Raw genomic sequence first — 20,039 nt, forward strand, 5'->3', positions numbered from 1 at the left:
GTGTAGAGAGAGAGAGAGAGAGAGAGAGAGAGAGAGAGAGAGAGAAAGAGAAATCTATGCAACGGACGCACACGCGTCCGTTGCAGCACCTGTGGGCTCCGGATACGTTTCAACACTTTCGTGCAACGGCCGAACCCATGCGGTTCTCAGTAGCTTGAAGACAGAAGTCTCAGCTTTTTTCCCCATCCTTAGTCGCTCGCTATACAAAGGACACAAACTTGTACAAACTTTTTTATTGCTTGCTTTATATAAAACGTGGGTTCACTTGAGTATATAGAAAATAGAAAGACTTCACAAAATGAACAAACGAATGCTTCGTCTTAAGAACAGGGTGGGCGAGTTTCTTACGAGTGCTTGTGTGGGATCTTGATCGTGACCTGTGCAAAAAAGAAAGACGAGATGTGAATCAAGTGCTCGGTATTCGAAATTTCTTCTGCTCTATGGCACGCAGTGCCGTCAGCAGAAACGCGCCTATTAGTTAGCGAAATCCATAGAACATTCTTTACGAAATATTGGATTGAGTGCGAATACATTTAGAAAGTAGGCCTTCTTAGATGTCAGACAAAAAGTTGCAGGCGTACCGTCTTTGTTTCGATGTAGTTCAGGATGCCATCCTCGTTGCTGAAAAATAAGGAGGTGCACAGGGAAGGTTAGAAAACTGACGATGTGAGCTGCTCGGGTGAAGCATGAAGCGTGAAGTTGAGAGCAAGTGGCGCGATTGAAGCTAAGTAGACTCATTAAATGCGCATGTCCACTTATTGGATCACCTTGTTTGTGCTGAAGTTCAAAGCAGTACACGTGAGACATCCGCAGTACGCAGAATACACTCGGTGCATCTGTTATCGGGCACACTTAACCATGAGCTACGCGACCATCTATGGCATAAAACAACAATCTGCCAGATTCGGGGCGATGATACGTATCGATAATGAAGTACATGTAACGCAAAAAGAGAAGGGATGCCGGAATCGGCACTTCCTCACTCTGGTGTATAACGCGTACAGTACGATGAGACAGCGGCGTAATTGGCCTGCATAATAAAATATACGGTTACTGAATGAAGGAGGACACCAAATATCTCACCACTCTCGGTGGAGACCGGACATCTTGAAGCCTCCGAATGGGGCCTGGACGTTGGCAGCGAGGTAAGTGTTCACCCTGTCAGAGTAAGATAAGACGCGGGCGTGGTAAGCTGTGATGAGTGAAACAGCTTCACGTTAGAGTTCAAGAGCATCTGAGCGTAAGAAAACCGAGTCATTTAAACATAGTTGACAGAGAGGCACATCCTGAGTGATGCAAGATTACGAGCACAATGTTTGGTACAGCAGTAGCATTCACAAAAATATAGTATGGCTAAAGCTAGCTTTCTCGCGACAAATATTTGTCGCGGGCGTCACCGTACGCACGGCCTAGACACTGAATAGCTGACAACCCGCGAATATAGACCTTGCCTCACTATTCTTCTTCAGAACAACGGTAATCCTATTTACCTTAATAGTGCATACACACCAGAAACTCGCGAATAAAAGAATAAAATACGCCTCATATACTCCGTAAAATAGACTGAACAATTCGCACGCGAAACACCTACGCACACAAGTGACAAATACACAGCTACCCGTGCGCGCTGTACCTGAAGATTTCCTCCGGGCAACGAGGGCCATCGTATAATATAGAGCTTCCAAACCATTTGCATAACTGATTTCATTAAGAAGCACTCAAGACTCAGTAATGAGGCTCCCTTCCATTACCATCAGAACTCGGTTATCGCGGCATGAAATTAAACGTAAAGAACGAGCTAAAGCGAAATGGAGCCCTGAGAATCCCCTTGAAGTACCAACAATTTCAGTGCTATAGTTCCCACAACGATACTTGAAGACAAATTCGCTTGTCGTAACGTTGGATCTACCGCCATCGTTTAAACTGCCGTTCTGCTGCGCAAGAGAAGCTGGAAGCTCGATTTCCGATCAGTGCGGTGGAGGAGAACGGAAAGAAAAGGAAAAACAACAACAGCGTTCTCTAGACTGAGTACATTAAACAACATCAGGTGGTCAAGCGTTATCGGCAACCTATTCATTACACGGTGTCTCACTCAACTTGGACGCTACTTTTAAACGTAATAGTGCACCAGTGCGGTCTTGAACGCGTTGTCGAATTACCTATAGAGACATTGGTCTTATATGCCGGTGACAATGTTGAGTATTTCTATTCAATTGTCACTATTATGAAACTGATATGGTGAAACAACAGTCGGGTTTTTCTTGAGGGTTACTCGATTCCGCAAATTTACGTTTACTTAGTCAATACTGCTATCACTGCGTCAAACATGCACTGTGGTTGATCTCCACAACATGGGCGGAGAGATCATCACAGCACTCACCAGACGGTGCCGGCTTGCACGCCGTCGGAGAACGTGATGGCCGTGTTCAGATCTTTGGTGACGACACCCGCGGCGAGGCCGTAGGTGGTGTCATTTGCACGCCGCAGCACCTCGTCCATGGTCTTGAACTTGAGGATCTGCTGGACGGGACCGAAGATTTCCTCCTTGGCGATCCGCATGTTGTCCGTGACGTTGGTGAACACGGTGGGCTCGACGAAGTAGCCCTCGCTGCCGATCCGCTTGCCGCCGATCTCGACCTTGGCGCCTTCCTTCTTGCCGGACTCGATCAGGCCCAGGATCTTCTGGAACTGCTCGTCGTCGATCTGCGAACCGAGGACGACAGGAATGAGGGCTGTCATGTGGGCTCGTAAAGCCGACACGATTACTTGTATATATCGTACAGCAACTCTTGAAATTTACGCTTGGAGGGCGCTGAACAGTGTTGCTTTCATTTATTTATTTTTATTTATTTAGAACATACTGCAGGCCTACAGTAGGCCCAAGCAGGAGGGGCGAATACATAATATATGCAAAAAGAACAGGATTAGCAAAATTAAAAAATGTTAAATACAAGTTGTAACACAAAATACAGCAATAAATACAAGGCTCAGATGCAAAATACAAAAAGTAAACGTAGAAATAAATGGCTCTCAAATTAAATGCTGTGAAGAAAACGTTGAGTCAAAAGCAAGGGTGTAGCAAGGACAGCCTCGTGAATAGAAGAAGAATAAATTGTTGCAGAATACAGCTGGATTTGAGCTCGTATTTCTAAGCGTACTGTAGCACCGACTGCCGAGTGCGGCTTAAAACGATGCCAGTTGGATGACTGGCAAACTGGTGCCCACAGGGTTAATTTCGGGGATTGGGGTTTAACGTCCCATAACCGTGCATAGGCACGCCGTATTGAGGGTCGAGACCACCTGTGGTTCTCTAATGCACACCCAAAGCTCGGAACACGAGCACTCCTGCATTCCGCCCCCATTGGAATTTGGCTGCCATGGTCGAGACTATCCCGGGACTTTGCACTCTGTTCAGTCATTCGAGCCAGCATTTCGATTGGAGCCTATAGCGTCAGCCGATAGCCAAAGGTAATATGTGTACTGGTAGCCATGTTTTGAGTAGCCACGGCCGGTGCAACGGTGTGCCAAGAGCCAGATGCGAAGGTCTCCGCAAATCTTGCCGGTAAAAAAAAAAATCGACAGTCTGGATGTCTAGAAGAACATGCCCCTCATTCGCCGCGCTTTAAGCGGCCATGCAGCGCACACTGAAGTAGTTACCTGAAACTTATTCGTTCTTTTTTGTGGCTTTTAGATATACGCACGCGTCGATTACAGAAGACTGGGTGAAATTCAAATGCCATTTCCTAACCGGTATTTCGCATCTTAATGTACCATGTACAACACATTTCATTACAAGCATGCCGCGTCTTCAAGAAGGGAAGAAGGTGCCGTGCAGTAGGGCCGCGTCGCCTCACCTGTGGTCCTTGCTCTGTGGCGTCGTCGAAGGGGTCGCCGACCTGAGTCCTGCGTTGGGCGGCCAGCTGAATAGCCTTGGCCACGAACTTGTCGTAGATGTCCTCGTGCACGAACAGCCGGCTGGCAGCCACGCAGCACTGTCCCATGTTGGCGAACAGACCAATGTGTGCGATCTGGGCAGCTTCGTCCACTGCGCAAGCAACGAAGGTGAGAAAAAAATTACCAATGGTTGTGTACGGGCGGAGTCTGCAGTAGCACATATTCAGAGTGACCCAAAAGAATGTTGACTTGGGATGGTTGGTACATGTTAAACATGTCCATGCATGTCAGATGCATGTCAGATGCATGTCCATGCATCTTCTCTTAAAATTTGCGAAAGCTTCACTATCAGTTATCCTTCTTGTAGGTTCTTCTACACTGATGTGTTAGAGCTGCCCCAGAAAAAGTGTGCCAACGGATCTAGAGAGAATTTTCAAAGGTTAGCACTGTAGTGAAGCCGCGAAGTGGATCTTTTCATTAGATTAGTACTGGCACTACTGAGAGGCTAACGCCAATCCTTCAAACATTTTTTTATTATCAAATGCACTGGCACGAAAAGGACACGGCACCTAGAGGAACCGAGCCAAACGCGCATTCCGCTTAATTCTTGATTCGTTAGTGCGCCTGACGATACAGTATCTAGGCTAGCATTAACACCTTTCTGAGCGTTCAGGGAATTCGCACTTACGGTCAGCATCGGGGAAAATGACCAACGGGCTCTTGCCGCCGAGCTCCAGGTTGACCCTCTTGGTGTTGGACCTTCCGGCAGCCTCCTGGATAAGCTTGCCCACCTGCGCAGAGCGGACAGAACGTGTTTGAGACCACCAAGAGGATTATCCACTGAAATACACAGTCGTTGCTAAATGAACGCGCATAGAAAGAAAGACAGGAACGCTAACATGACCACTTGGTTGGCGCCGACGTTTTCTAACCGTTTATGAACCTATATACTGTGCCATCATTTAGAGAGCACGTCAACGACCTCAAGCGCTCCACACTATCAGCATCGTTACTGACATTTTTCTGACACATGTCATTGTTCTTTATTGTGAGCATTCTAAAATAAACTGGTACAAACTGCGCGATAAAACGAACAAAGTATAAAGGAACAGACGAGCCTAGTTAGTGTTCTGAAATGCTCGCATGAGTATTAGTATTCTTTAGTAGTATTTTATATTATCCGGTTCTTCTATATAATTTGTTGGTATTCTAGTCTATATCCTACGAAAGTGTTCCATATTATTACTTTAAAGTATCCGCTTAATTTGTAGTAACAACTGCAAGGTACGTTGTCATCATGCGGTACGCTCGACCGTTGTAATTTCACTTTTCTTCATTACGCGTGTATCCTTGCGGTCCCCCTGTAAAGCCCTTCCGATCTCGCCTCCGCGTGCGGAAGAGGCGGTGGGCGTGCAGCAGCTCGGCGCTCATCACCTCGGTGGATCCGGTGAAGGAGACCTTGTTGATCTCGGGGTGCTCGGCGATGGCGGCGCCGGCGGTGGGTCCGTAGCCGGGCACCACGTTGACCACGCCCTTGGGGATGCCGGCCTCCTTGCACAGCTGGGCCACGTACAGCGCCGTCAGCGGGGTCTGCTCGGCGGGCTTGACGATGCACACGCAGCCAGCGGCCAGCGCGGGGGCAAGCTTCATCGCGATCAGCACCACCGGGAAGTTCCACTGCACGCGGGAATGGGAGGACGCAAGCATTCGGGTATTTGACAATGTCAAGTGGCTAATTCCCGTACATGCTTATCTGTTTTTAACAGAAATATATGTGGTCGGTTATTTAAACTTAAATTCGGGGGACTTAATTAGCCCCGAAGCTGCACAGTGGTCTATGAAGGACGTCGTGAAGTAGGGCTGCTTCGGATTGGTTCTGGCCAACCGTGGTTCAGTAATCTGCATCCAAAGCACTGTGCGCGAGCGTTTGTTGCATTTCGCCTCCCGTCGGAATGTGGCCGTGAAGCATGGATCATCGAACCCGTGACCAAGCGCTCGGTAGCACAACGCCATTGTCACTGAGCTACAGCGGTGCGTTTGGTAAAAATAGATGCTAACATAATTTATACTCTTTATATTACGGTTGTTTGTTCCGAAGGTGACACGAAACAATTGTTTCACCTAGGATGTAGATGAAACGGTGCAAACGCCGGCCAGTTTATCAGCGCGCTCTTGCACTGATAACTCGCACGTCGCGTATCGACAATTGCAAGTCCCTGCCTGTCGCCAGCACCAATCTTAAGGTGTGCTCATTATTCAAAAGACTAACGCAAAGTAGCAGGGACAAGGACAGAGACTGCAACTTTGCGCTAGTCTTTTGAATAATGATGACACACCAACTAGCCCAGCTTTCTGCCTTGATCGCTTAAGGTGTGCGATATACAATTCAAAACGTGCACGCGCACTTTGTGTGGTGGTGGTCAACGACTGTCGATGCTGCATACTCACGGGAAGAATTTGGCCGCAGATGCCGACCGGCTCACAGCGGGTGTACGTGAAGTAGCTGCCATCTGAAAGAAAAAAAAAAGGAAGTTGGAAGGTGATTCAACATTCAGCTGATGTATATCAAAGACCATGTTTTCCTGAGCGATTCGGGGGAGAGAATGAGTCACTGCGCATGGCACTGTATCGCGCCACCACCCTTTGCGTGAGGGGAGTAGGAGGTGCGTCGGACTAAGTTTTTTCATACCTGCACTATCTTCGGGATGGGCCCACATTTTTATACTCTGCACTGTAACCGCTCTGAACGGGCTCACGGAAAAGTCCACTATCTTCGGGATGGGCCCACATTTTTAGACTCTGCACTGTAACCGTTCTGAACGGGCTCACGAAAAAGTCTAGGAACGAAAGCAATCGATACAGAAAAGTAGGGGTAACTAATTAAGGAAGACATTGTCTTAATAAGAAAAAGAAAACAGGTTGCTTAGCGACAGCTGATGCCGCGCGTGCAACGAAAGACAGCGCGCGAGCTTGCGGCTATCATGCGTAGATCGGTGTTACTCGTCAAAAATTGTCAATAGGAAGCACCGAACTTGCCATGCCTGAGTGGACAAGCGGTGCTCGTGAGCACCCCTGAGTGGTTTCGATCAACTATGGTGCCTGCCTAATTTTGCAGCAAGAAATTCATACAAGTTCAAAAACGAACACTAAATGTTTACTGAAGGATAGGCTTCATGAAAAGACGGAAGCTTATTTATTTTTGCCTTATTACGGACACGTGTGGCCTGTGACGCTCAAGGACTGTCACAAAGGAGTTTTGAAAATTAGATATTGTGGGCTTTTACGTGCAAAAACTACGATACCATCATGAGGCACACCATCATGGGACACTACGGATTAAATTTGACCATTTGCGTTTCTCTGACGTGCACCCAATGCAGGGCACACGGGCATTTTTTAGCATCTGGCCCCCCCACCGAAACGTGGCCGCCACAGCGAGGATTCGATACCGCGGCCTCGTGTTTTGCAGCTCAACGCCAAAGTCACTAAGCAACCACGCCCCTTGCAAAGAGTTTTAAACGGGTGCGCTTAGTATTTGCTGAAGAAAGCGATATAGCATGATAGCAGCGGATGGAAAAAGACGACGCAAAGAAATAAAGGGGAGAATTGCGCTGTCCTGGGGTCCGTAACGTTGGAGCAATGCTTGACACATATAGGAAGAACAACAAAAGAATAAAAAGCAACACAGTTATATGTTTTGTGTCCAATAATGTTTCATCTGCAAGACAGCCCTTGTCCCACCTTTCGTCTTCGTTTTCCGTGCGCTGCTATCATGAATTTCCAACCCTCCCGATTTTCCATTACGACTCTTTCAGTGAATTTGGCGCTAAGGCTGCTTTTTTTTTAATTAGTAAACAGAAACTTTAAATGTCACGCGAGGTATGTAGCCCAATTCTACTTCTTGAGCTAGATTACTCATAGAGGCGTACATTTTCTTCTTGAGAAATAAAAAAAAATATTTCGCTAATTATACTTCGCTTGCTAATTAACGTTTAATTTCATTCATTTGCGGAATATATTGCAAGTTGCGAAGAGTAGCATGTGAATTGAAACACTCTATCTGGTTTCTATATCACGGTCATTCTTCTAGTGCTATCGCAGAACGGCCGGAGTTTATTAAGCAAAAAGGGTGGCATAAAGTGCACACGTACTTTCGCGATAACGTGGCCGAATTACAATTGCAGATGCATATCTTGCTATGCGTTTTAATCACTTGCGTGCAGTGGTAAACGTACATGTTTTCCAATTTCGCCGACTTAAAGAAATGTGTTGGCACATCCAGCCCGCCAGAGGGAGCCAAAGTAGCGAAATGATGTATAATGCGGGAATAGCGTGCAGACAAACTAGCGGAGTGATTTATAGCGAGGGAATAGCGTGCATCGGTTTTCACGCCAAATAAGCGCAACGGCAGGAGTGGAAGTCCTGCTTGCATTCTCAATACGCGTGACCGCGAATGCAAAACATGAAACGCGCTGCCACGCGCGGTCGTAATTAAGCGAAACTGTATTAATCATTGCACATATATGTAGGTTCACACTTTGCATGGTCGTGAAATTAGGTCCGTACCAATAATGTGGATAAATTGGTGTCCTTATAAAAAAAAAAAAAAAAAAAAGAGTATTATGAAGCAAAATTGAAAACGCCAGTGTATATGTACCATAGATTCGACAGACAAACAGCTCGTTTTATCTCGAGTGCATTAAAAGATATGCAGAGTCTTACAGCACAGCGCCATCTGCTTGCGTTGATTATCATAAAAGACGTACATTATGTGCAAGAAAAAAAAAGAAAGAGAGCTGTAGAGATAGAAATAGAATAAAAGTGTTACAAAATGAACTGAGATGTAGTACTTCCAGTACGACTACGTTGCCTCGTTATATACTTTTGAGTGTGCAGTGTCTACGAACAGTCTATACTAGCGAATATATCTATACAGAGCTTATATTTCCACTGGCCTGTAATTATTACATTCGAAACTTCGCTGTGTGTGGTTTGCTGAAAGTGCAGAAAACAGTGGACAAACTAGAGTCGAAAGATAGGCAGTAAACTACTGGTTTTATATTATACGTATCTATAGGAGTATCTCACAGAGCCCTTCCTGTATACATTTCTAAAGATCATGTAGGATAATTTTCTGGGGCTATACTCAACGCTAAGGACACCCACCGGCGGGAATGGTCTTGCCGTGCACCTTGTCGGCGTAGCCGGCATAATAGCGCAGGTGCTTGACGGACGTGTCAATGTCCTCCTGGGCGTACTTGTAGGGCTTGCCATTGTTCAGCGTCTCCAGGCTCTGAGAGAACAGGCGCGCAGGTTGAAGAGTTTAGAGGCGCTGCTTTAGAGACTCGCCAGAATCCGCGCACACACTGATCACGACTATAAAAACAAAGAGAGAAAATGAGGCTTTCGCAGTTTTATGTATTCCTGTATTATTTGATTTTTGACTTGTTTGCTCATTTGTACCTTTTGGTATGTCTGCCTCGGTTCATCATTTCTGTATTCACGGTTCGAGTGTCTCAACGCTTCCTTACATTTGAAATTTATACTTATATTGCGTCGTTTCCTTCGTGATTGGTCTTTTCCCCCCTCTCCTCCCCCTTTTTTTTGGCTGGAAACTTGTACACACAGCTTAACCAAGTGTCCTGATGTGGTCTCTACATCGCTCATAGACTCAAGCACGTCGACACTAGGCGAGCATCATGCTCCGTATGTGTGCGTTCATTTCCGTATTTCCTGCTGACATTTCCATTTATTCATTAGGCGATAGAATGTTGCGAACTAGACGAAAGTTGCACACCCCATTTCCAAGAAACGTCAAATAAGTTGATACACGAAGCCACCGACAAAGAACACGCGTGCTGCGCTCATGCTTCGAACGCGCGCAGACCTTTCGAACGCGCTAAAGTACAAGATGGGTGAAAAACGGTGAGCCATATTATATATATATATATATATATATATATATATATATATATATATATAATATGGCTCACCGTTTCTCACCCATCTTGTACACACACACACACACACACACACACACACACACACACACACACACACACACACACGTGTGTGTGTGTGTGTGTGTGTGTGTGTGTGTGTGTGTGTGTGTGTGTGTGTGTGTGTGTGTGTGTGTGTGTGTGTGTGTGTGTGTGTGTGTGTGTGTGTGTGTGTGTGTGTGTGTGTGTGTGTGTGTGTGTGTGTGTGTGTGTGTGTGTGTGTGTGTGTGTGTGTGTGTGTGTGTGTGTGTGTGTGTGTGTGTGTGTGTGTGTGTGTGTGTGTGTGTGTGTGTGTGTGTGTGTGTGTGTGTGTGTGTGTGTGTGTGTGTGTGTGTGTGTGTGTGTGTGTGTGTGTGTGTGTGTGTGTGTGTGTGTGTGTGTGTGTGTGTGTGTGTGTGTGTGTGTGTGTGTGTGTGTGTGTGTGTGTGTGTGTGTGTGTGTGTGTGTGTGTGTGTGTGTGTGTGTGTGTGTGTGTGTGTGTGTGTGTGTGTGTGTGTGTGTACAGACAAGGGCGATGCACTCACGGCGATGTAGTCCCTGTCGCGCTCGAGCAGGTCGGCAAGCTTGAGCAGGTAGAGAGCCCGCTGCGAGGCGTCGATGGTGCGCCATTCGGACTTGAGGTCGAAGGCAGCCTTGGCCGCGGCCACAGCCTTGTCGATGTCGGCCTGTCACGAAGAAGAGGAAAAAGTGTCCGACGATTATGCAGCTGGCTAATGCGAAATTTGAACGCAGCTCGATAAGTGTTTTCATTTCGCGATGTATTGAGGCAAATAATTTGAGACCGAAATCACTGCACCGACTGGGTGTCGGCCAGTGCCGTCAGCGCCTTAGCAGAGGGAGGGGCAGTATGGGAACGCTGGCATGATGAGCGGCATCACAGCCAGCCGTTGAAGACGACGACGAAGGCGCCAGCAGTGGCAGGAGCGCGAGGGGCAGTATGGGAACGCTGCCATGATGAGCGGAGTTCTTGTAATGCGCGCGAGCTATTCGGCAAGACAGCAGAAGCACCCAACCAGCAGCCACGGTCGGCAATGTCCGGGAGGATTCGCAGACTAAAGTATTGCTTTAAAAAAAAAAATATGAGTGGGCGGAGATTTGCGGTGCTTTGAACACTTTGGTCAAAAGCTAAGGTCATCTGAAAAGTTTTTGCTTCATTCCGCTAAGTAAACCCACTCGTGCGAACCCCGATTTGTGCACACGGTTAGGTGCACGCGCAAGAACAGGGTGCAGAACTCTAAGCTTTGTATAGTTACACCAATGATAAATATACCGCACATAATTATTGACAGGGAAACTCACTACAGGATTGACGTAATGCCCCTCAAGCAAATAGTGTTGCTCGCATTGAGTCATAAAAAGCATCTGCTAAAGAACAGCATCTGTAAAGCACTGCCATACTGCGTAGTGCGATTCTTCCGAGTTAAAATGAATCACCGTGCTCGGACCATCGCATCAACAGAGGAAGTTGCGATAAAAGTTTGGCCACAACTGCAGGTCCCAACCCACATGGCACGTCCGGAAGCGGGGTCCCGGCCTGTCCTGGCAACGATGGCCTCCGGAGTGTCATCCCCCCCCCCGTTTTTACCACGGAGTTACATGGCCTGCCATCACTAGTTCAGTCTTCGTGCGCGGAGCAGCGAGCAGACGTGCACCACGGAATGAACGCGGAGAACAAAACGTGTTTGCGTACAGCTCGCCGAATTTTGTTCCAAATGACAGAAGCGCAAGTGTCGCAGATATAGCTCAACCATCAGCGAGCTCAAGCAAAAGCATCAAGTGTCGCTTTTTGCTGCTTTTTTGCTCTTCAGACTTCTGGATTCCAAGTGAACATAGCGTGTAGGACACATCTTCTACATCTGCAACTTTTTTTTTTTTTTTTGAGAATGTTACACATAGCAGATCAGAAATGTAATCTCGTAAAAATCGACAACGTGAAGGTGTTAGAATTCTTTTTGTATAGTACCGAGTGAAAAACGTTGTAGATGGAATTGAGCTACTAATAGGTTGGAACGGTAAAGAGAAATACGCAACAAATAACAGAATTCTACAAGCGGTAAGAAAAGAAAATCGTATAAGAAGAGTCAACAAAGCCAGACGAAAAGGAAAACTTTTCGAAAGGTAGTGTGAGGGGAAAAAAAATGTCAAATAAAAGAAGAGGGGATAGGAAAGATACATGTTGCGGAAAATGAAGACATGCTACATAAAGATAACAAAAGCTAGTTAGGAAAAGAAAGACCAAATTCACCGAACTTGCGACGTCCTAATATAAATGAAGGGCATCGTTGTTTCGAACTGTAACGCCTAATTGAATACCGGTTAAATGTTAAATTGTGGGCATACCGTGCCTGAAAATCCATTCTTGTGACGTCACTCTAGGTCTGTCCTATCGGAACCCCGCCCCCTGATCGTAGAGCAAGACGGCAGCAGCGCACTCGGAGGGCGCGTATGTAGTGCTCGATGTCGCGAAGGTTATGCCTTCGAGTACGCAAGAACTCGGAGTGCTGTTTGTTGCGCTCTGTAGCCCTTAGCGAAGGTGAAGCAGGCTTTAAACATGTGGGCCGATCTCGAAGATAGTGCAATACCGGGCAGACCCGCGGCGGAGGTGCAGTTCGCCAAAAAGGGACCCACATACACATCTTCACTAGTCATCCTTCTTCACATAGTGGAAGGGCATCTGAAACTTTCTGTGATGGTCGCCTGCAACATGACACCTGCATACGCTTGCCGAATATAAAATTGCTGTCATTGTTCGTTCTCTCAGCTTCGCAGGAAAAATTTGTAAGCGTCTCCCCTGACGCTAAACAGGCAGAAAACGACGGCCAAGCAACTATCATTTAGACCCCAGTCGACCAAGGCATATTAAAAATTGGCTGCATATCACTCCTAGGGTATCGATCCTTTATTACCTCTGAACATAAACTCGGAGAATACTGTAATTTTTTCAGAGCACCGCGAAAGAAGGCACATAACGTTTTCTATCTCTTCTGGTCTTACTGGCAGCTTCGACCGTTCGACGAGTTGAGCGTGTCCTTAGCACGTGTCCGTGCGTCTGTGTGTGCGTGCGTGCGCGTCACCGACAATGTTGCCGGCTTTCACAGTACGTATATTCAGGGCATAGCAAGGAAAACTCCTGCAGTAGAATGCATGAATGCCGCAATGAGCACGACACAGTTGGAGGAGTAAACTATAAGTCACGGTACATGCGCATAGGAAAAAAAAAAGAAAATGTAGGCATTGTAGGGCCATGTGTGCAGGAAGAACGCTTGGACTGATCCAATGCTTTCGTGATATGAGCCGACTGTAACGCGATGACGGGTCTCGCCGTAAATGACTGGCAAAAGTAAAAACAAGCAAAAAAAAATGGCGGTCTGGATGCCAGACGTTGCCGCCTCTTTCCGCGCGCCATAAATAGCTTGCCCTTGACGGCTAACAGCCGCAACGGCGTAAACGGAAGGTCAGACTGAGACGATTCGACAATTGAGAAGAACCGAGCAGGGAGGTCGAGAAGGCAATAACAACGAAGGGAGGCGACAACGAGACGCGGTGGCAAGACGCCAAGCGAGCGGCGATGCTACAAGCTCTTTGGCCGCGACAGTAAAATTGTTCCACGTGTCAAGTCGAGCACTGAGAAAAGGAACAGTTCGTCGTCTTCGTCGTCGGGGCAATGACACCCCGGACAAATTATAAACAAAGTGCACTAAAAAAGGCAGCATTGTCTTTTATATCATTCTGAAAACGGAAGGCAATCACTGTTCCGGTCACCACCGCTTATTATCGACTAAGACGCGGCGAATATGGCCACCGTTGACCCACGTGTAAATGTATTGTAAATAGACTTGTGCATCGGCTACACGTAACAAAACGTTGAAGGTTCAGTTATTATATGGGAAATCGGGCATTTTTTTTCTTTTCTTGCAATAACATATGTCTGAAAGTACTTGCAATATCGTACTTCTCACGCGTAGAGTACGCAGTGATGGGTACCTGCGTTAGGCTGCATAATTTATAGAGCAGCGGGAACCACTGCCCTACGAGTTCAATGGAAACGTCATGTGTTAAAAAAACAGGAAAAAAAAACGTACCCCCAGGTGCTTTTCATCGGCTCAGACGACACAACTATGGAAATCAAATTAGTGCCCATTTTACTGAAAGCTGCTGGCAAGAATATGAGTTAACAGTTTCCACCAAGATCCGCACGCATCTCAAATACCATCCGGATTGAATATGTTGCGCAATCGCTTCGAAGGTGATTTTGAAAAAAAGGGTTAAAGACAACGTGTAATATAATGAAGAAGGGATTCGTCCGACGGGGATGCAGTTATAGGTCGCCAGGACGGCTGCTATAGACGAACGTCCCCTTGTTTAGACCCTGGCACGGGTGCAACAGATTCTGTTTGTAATCGACGGTTGCTAACAGAAACCGCCATGCAGCAGACCGGCCCTGCTCCCTCCTGAAGCGCCGACAGTCGACGAGACGCAGATAAAGAGCTAAATTGCGCGTGCGCGAAGACGGAGGAGGACAGGCTAGTCTGCGTGTGCAAAAGACGGCGGTTCTCGGCTTGCCGCCAGTTTTTAGATCTTGTTTGGGTGTCGCGTTTGGCGCTCCTCTGCAGTCATGGTGGTTGTCTGTAGCGGGTACCCTTGCTGCCGAAGGTTTAAAAAAAAAGAAACGATACGCGCTTGTGTCCTCAGAATGCGCCTGGTCTCGAAACAAAATTACGTATATAGGAATAGCACCGAACTTGTCGCTCAATACCAGTCCATAATATGTTTGAACTGTGCGAGAGCAATGGCATGAAATGTCACGTGCTGTTTTTTTTTGCGGCTTCAAGTGGTCGAGTGAAAATGCCCGGATCGCCCAAGTGCCTCGGATGCGTCACAACGCCTGTTCGCGGAAAAGAACCTGAGCAGCCTGCGCGGTGTTTGATAGGCAGCCCACTTTGACGTAAATCATCTCCGGGCTTTGAAATGGCTACACAAATCTGCCTACTGATCACGCGAAAAGGAACTGGTCACTCGGTTTGCGCCACCGCGAGAACAAGATTGAAGCCACTATGTTTGGATGGATTTCAAGGCAAGCTCCAATCGCGCAATCATAAATTACAAAAAAGGAAAAGAAAGCTTTATTCGTGCCAACTTCCGCCACTGCAATTCATTAATGGGTGTTTGCCCGAAGTTATACGCCCGACGGAAACGCCGACGTTTGTTTAACTGGGCTCGATGTTCTACAAGGTGGAGTCGTAGAACAACCAAATTGACAGCTGGAACAGGGTAAACCCCACGCAACTCTTGCGCAGACCGTCCCGCGCAAGTACTCCCTCCAGGCAATTTTAACCTGTCGTCACGCAAGCTTACGAAGGTCTCGCAGAAGAGCATGTGCAGCCATTGCAGGTTATCTGTAATGCACTGCGGCGCCGGTAGACAAAGACTGATACGCGGCTGCGGATTCCCGGTAAACAACGTCCCGACCGAGGTTATTCATCTCCACAGGAAAAAACACTCCTACGTGCATGGGCATACACGCGAGATTATGCGCATGATTTCGGGAGCTCTCAACGAACCGGAGCCGTGTCTCCTCACAGTCGTTCTATTGTAGGCGTTTGGAGAAGTGCTTGAGCACTTGATGGCGCCTGAAACTAAGGCACTTTGGCAATCGCTCGAGTCGCGAGCTTTCTCTGCTATGCGATAATAAAACGGGGGACCGCTAATTGATAGGGCGTCGCGCCCATGTCTTCGAACAATGGCGGCAGAGCACCCATGCCCGCTGGAAGGTCGACAGCACAGTAAGAAATCGAGGTGGCGTGATCGCTCCTCCAATCATTCCGTTGTACATTGAACGTAATGAGAGATAGCGAATGACGTCACCAAGTAGACTCGCCGATGCTCTCGGCAGTAGATCCGCGCGTAAGCTGATAAGAACACATTGTGCGGGGTGCACTTGTGCCGACACGCGCGCAACACTGACATCAGCCGCCAATCAAGCTCCAGGATTTCTCACACGCTACGAACGCCCCGTCAGCGAACATGCCAAACTTTTTACCTGTAAAAAAAAAAAAAAGAACATTCGGAAGACCAAAATTTGAATAGGCGTCCGCCACTTCGAGCGCACATAAGCATTCCCACACCGACGGCCCAGCTGTAGTTTACAACCGTGCCGCCAAACTGACTATTTTGTCTTTGTAGTGTGGTAGGTTCCTCTCATTAAAGACGCAGACCCGTCTTTTATTTTTCATCGCCGTTGCACAACGTGCTTTGCGGTTCGTGAATTCCCTTCGTCAACAGCTCTCTCAACCAGGCTGCTTGCCCCCAGCACGCACGTACGTGTCGTCGCACACAGCAAGAACTGTCACGCGCAGGTACTCGCGCTATTGCTCCTCCCTCGCATTCTTTTCGGTCACAGCACTGGATCCGTTCTCACGAAATCACCGCAGTCATCTGTCGGTAAACTCCATTGAGAAGTGCAACGGAAGTCCTTACTGACTAGTTGCACATGCGGCATTATTGTTCATCTCATTGTAACACCAACCATTTATTCAATTACTCTGCGCGGAGGGAGAGTATTTTATGGCATATAAAGAAAATAAAACGCATGATAAGTGACTCGATGCGTTGTATAGTCAACTACAATACCTTACGGAACACAGGATCCGAGAAAAAAAGAAAGAAAAGAGTTAATATTTGCGCGGTCTCAGAATGCGGCCATAGTATACGATTCACAGCATCTCCCGCGATATGTGAACAACATTGTGGTGTTCGGTTTTACTGACTGCTGATACAGGCTGGTCGGATACTGACTGTTTTCCGAGATCCCGTGGTTCGTAAACATGTGGTTGACTACATGTGCGACGACAAGACGATGGTAAAGAAGTCCTATCGAGTAGCAAGTGAGTGCAGTATGATAAGCGTGAACGGTTTTAGAAGCCATTGTTCTCACAAAACGAAACACAACGAAACAGACAACACTAGCGAACCAGTGGCCCATTAACTAGGGGTCGCAGGTGACAGTCTCCTTCGCGATCGCCGTGTTGCACTTGCCAATAACAGTAAGCAATCATTCTGCGGAGCTTTCTTGTTTTTTCCAACGAGTATCGTGCTCCAAAAATTTTTCACTTTAGAGTAGGCATCGAAGTAATAAGAAAATGTTGACACTGTCTCAAGCATACGATAGCGAACTGTACGCCCCACTTTCATCTATACAGACTGACGGCATTCGGTCTTTGTGGCCAGCTTAGAGGCAAACACTACCCGGTTTACCAGGTACTTTCGTCCAGGTATGCACAATGGTCTCAGTCACCTTCGAAGAAATCAAGTTGGCAGCTCGACGAATCGACTACAGCTAGCTCGACGACCGCAGTGTCACGGTGTCAGTATTGATCTGTCGGGTATCTAAATGCCAAAAGCAGGCTGGCGCGCCAATAGAAAAACATCCCTCCTCAAAGGTATTTTTGCGGCACGACTCGTGCCAGTAGTTTCCTGCCAGGCGAATTGAGCGCTCGACGTCATCGCGCGAGAGGTGTCTCTTACACACACGAGCGATAAGTCGTGTGTCTAAGGACATTTAAAATATGGATGTCATGTTTCCACTGCGAAGCACGCCCCACAATATCTCAGCGGGCGTACCCCGACGGGGTGCCGAACTTTTGAAATAAAACAGTTAGCTTCCCTATCTTGAATTATTACATCGAGTAACGACGTTACGGCGACTGACAACTTTGGCATTGTAAAAAAAAAAATTACTTGTGTGAAGTAACACAGCGGAAGGTTAGGTTCGTATAAGTGGACGTAAAGCGGGCGCCGCAAAGACACAATGCTGTCAAAACTGAAGATCACGTTCGCAGTTGCCTTCTACGCAGATTCCTATTGTCGACGCAAATGTAAAAGAGATGTAGTTATTTCTCGGGTTATCGTTGCATCCTACATTGCTTCAGACCGAACGTGGAAGTGGCCCGGGAAGATCGACGCTGCGCAAAAGCTTGCTAGCGAAAAGAAAAAAAAAACAGCCTTGTAAAACTTTGCAGGAGCCGACCTGCACCGTGCTGAACAAACTGAACCGCTGACTGCCAAGTCGTCGTGAACCATGGCCAGAAAGAATAGGTTACTGGACTCGTGCAAGTTTTCGTGCGTTTCGCGCGAGCTCAGGCAATGACGAGCCTCGTTCCAAGAAAGGCCTCTACAGGGAAGCTACACTCGCGTAAGCGACCGTCGAAGATACGGTCCCCCGTGTCCGCATCCGTACGGCCTCGAAGCCTAACAATACGCACGCGATACGCCTGAAAGCGGAGAACGCGTGGCGACGCACCGGTCGCTTCGCGAGAAGGGCCGCGTCGGTGGGAACGGATCCCCGCCGGCGAAAGCACAGGAAACGCATCGCGGGGCTACGACGCAGGAGTCGACTGACCGACGGATCGGCGTGTCCTCGGCGGCACTATAGTATCGCGCCCCCGTAGGCGATTCGCACCGACCATCGTTCACGGCTGTGTGCCGCGAGCATTAACGGCGGGGGCGACTAAATCGCGGGTAACCATGCGAGAGTCGCCAGGAACGGCCGGCGTCCCGGTGAAGGCACCAGACGCGCCCACCAGGTTGGTAAGCGAACGGCTCCGCTTCAAGTGCTGTTTCACCGCTTCAGAAGGAGTAGGAAAGACGACGAAGCCCGCAGTATACTGTGCGCCGTTGTGTTTCCTGTGCGTCCTTTGTGTTTCCTATGTGCGGCCGCATCTACATCAATTGATTACTACCGATACGGCTTAGCACAGTCATCATTACTTTTTTTTTTTAACCGTGGCGTACTTTACTTTCAGTCGACGTACAACGGTAAATGGTGAAGAGATTCGCGGAATTGTCACGTGTAGCGCTTATCGTTTGAGAAAGGAGTCGGACGTTGAAGAGGGACTCCAGTACTGGCCAGTTATTCTTCATCGTCAAGTCGAGTGCCATTAACCTCGTGTGTGCCTGGGTCCCCTAATGCCGTGAAGTCGTTGACGTTAACGTGTCTGGTGCGACCTGACCGACGAGAAGAAAGGGGGTTAGCCGAGAGGCCGGACTTTTATTAATCGTATGAGGAGAAGCCAACAAACAATGACACCAAGGACAACACCAAAGACGTGGGATCGTTCTCCACCTGCGGCAAAGTTGTTTCTTCACCCACTTTCATTGCCATTAATTTATCATTTCTTTAATTCAATTAGTAAGTACAAGTAATTGCCTCCTATGTTGTCCTTGGTGTCTTTGTTTGTTGGCTTCTCATGACCGACGAACGTGAGAGATATCGTGACGGTAAATTGGGCAAATCCGGCGTCCTCCCAAAGATGCTTCGTGAGGAAGTCGCCTAACGCGCGGAGTGAACCTACCCATGACAAAGCCGCGCGACAACAGTAGCTACCGAGCGAGTTTTGATATCGTTCGCGCAGTATTTTTATATTCTTTTCCTGATACAGCGTACAAGCCAGCTGCGGAAAAAAAATATGTGGAATGTAAAATTTAAGGTCGGGTATTAACAGCTGGCTTGTCCAAAGATGTTGGCTCCAGCATAAGTCGACAAGCTAAATGTGGTACTGCTGCCGAGAGCGCATCGGGCTTTATGTCCGTCTCACGAGCATGCCATGTGCTCTTTTTCGCCCGCCCGTAGTTGCGAAAAAGAAAGAAAAAGAAACAATTAATATACAGGTGCATTCCATGGGCTGCGTGCATGCGTATTATGCGTACGCGTTTCAACAGCTCCGCTCACGTGGGTGCTTTATGACGGTGCAGCTGCGCGTCCTTGTGGCAAATGCTCGTCCCCGCTGCGCCACACCGACGACAGTGCGGCGGATGGAAGCAGGCGCCTTGCAGTATCGCAGGAAAGCGAGCCGCGGCAAAAGGCCCGTTCAATGCCACTGCTACACACGGGGCAAGGTGGCACGACCCTTCAACCGAAAAGATAACTACTGCTGTCTTCGTGCCTCTGTACTGTGCACCCTAAATGCACCGAACTGATGAGTGCGCGAATACTCTTTAACGGTTTCAAATTTAAAGACGGCGTTTCGAAAGAAGAGTGCAATTCGTGCGGAGAGCGAGGGATGTGCCAAGGCTAGAAGAAAAGAAAAAAAAAAAGTAGTGTTACGGAAAAAAAATGACGAGGCGCGGAATCCTTCAATCTCAAATAAA

General features: G+C 47.8%; 2 protein-coding genes across 2 annotated transcripts in view; one reads left to right on the forward strand and one right to left on the reverse strand.

Annotated features, from left to right (window-relative positions):
* Positions 1 to 218: 218 nt before the first annotated feature.
* Positions 219 to 20,039, reverse strand: part of LOC142576379 (aldehyde dehydrogenase 1A1-like) — a 30,040-nt gene continuing 10,219 nt past the window's right edge. The window contains exons 3-12 of the mRNA XM_075686486.1: positions 10,418 to 10,558; positions 9,061 to 9,187; positions 6,343 to 6,404; positions 5,329 to 5,571; positions 4,583 to 4,685; positions 3,855 to 4,045; positions 2,381 to 2,703; positions 1,084 to 1,158; positions 582 to 621; positions 219 to 377 (exon numbers count right to left, since the gene is read on the reverse strand). Of these exons, the coding sequence (XP_075542601.1) occupies positions 345 to 377; positions 582 to 621; positions 1,084 to 1,158; positions 2,381 to 2,703; positions 3,855 to 4,045; positions 4,583 to 4,685; positions 5,329 to 5,571; positions 6,343 to 6,404; positions 9,061 to 9,187; positions 10,418 to 10,558 (1,338 nt within the window). The 3' untranslated portion in view covers positions 219 to 344. The remainder of the gene's footprint in view (positions 378 to 581; positions 622 to 1,083; positions 1,159 to 2,380; positions 2,704 to 3,854; positions 4,046 to 4,582; positions 4,686 to 5,328; positions 5,572 to 6,342; positions 6,405 to 9,060; positions 9,188 to 10,417; positions 10,559 to 20,039) is intronic.
* The window catches only part of LOC142576378 (lysosomal alpha-glucosidase-like), a 165,933-nt gene continuing 164,193 nt past the window's right edge, over positions 18,300 to 20,039 (forward strand). Inside the window, exon 1 of the mRNA XM_075686484.1 lies at positions 18,300 to 18,475. Coding sequence (XP_075542599.1) covers positions 18,417 to 18,475 — 59 coding nt within the window. The 5' untranslated portion in view covers positions 18,300 to 18,416. The remainder of the gene's footprint in view (positions 18,476 to 20,039) is intronic.

Source organism: Dermacentor variabilis, chromosome 3 (assembly GCF_050947875.1).
Source record: "Dermacentor variabilis isolate Ectoservices chromosome 3, ASM5094787v1, whole genome shotgun sequence".
Classification (NCBI taxonomy): Eukaryota; Metazoa; Arthropoda; class Arachnida; order Ixodida; family Ixodidae; genus Dermacentor; species Dermacentor variabilis.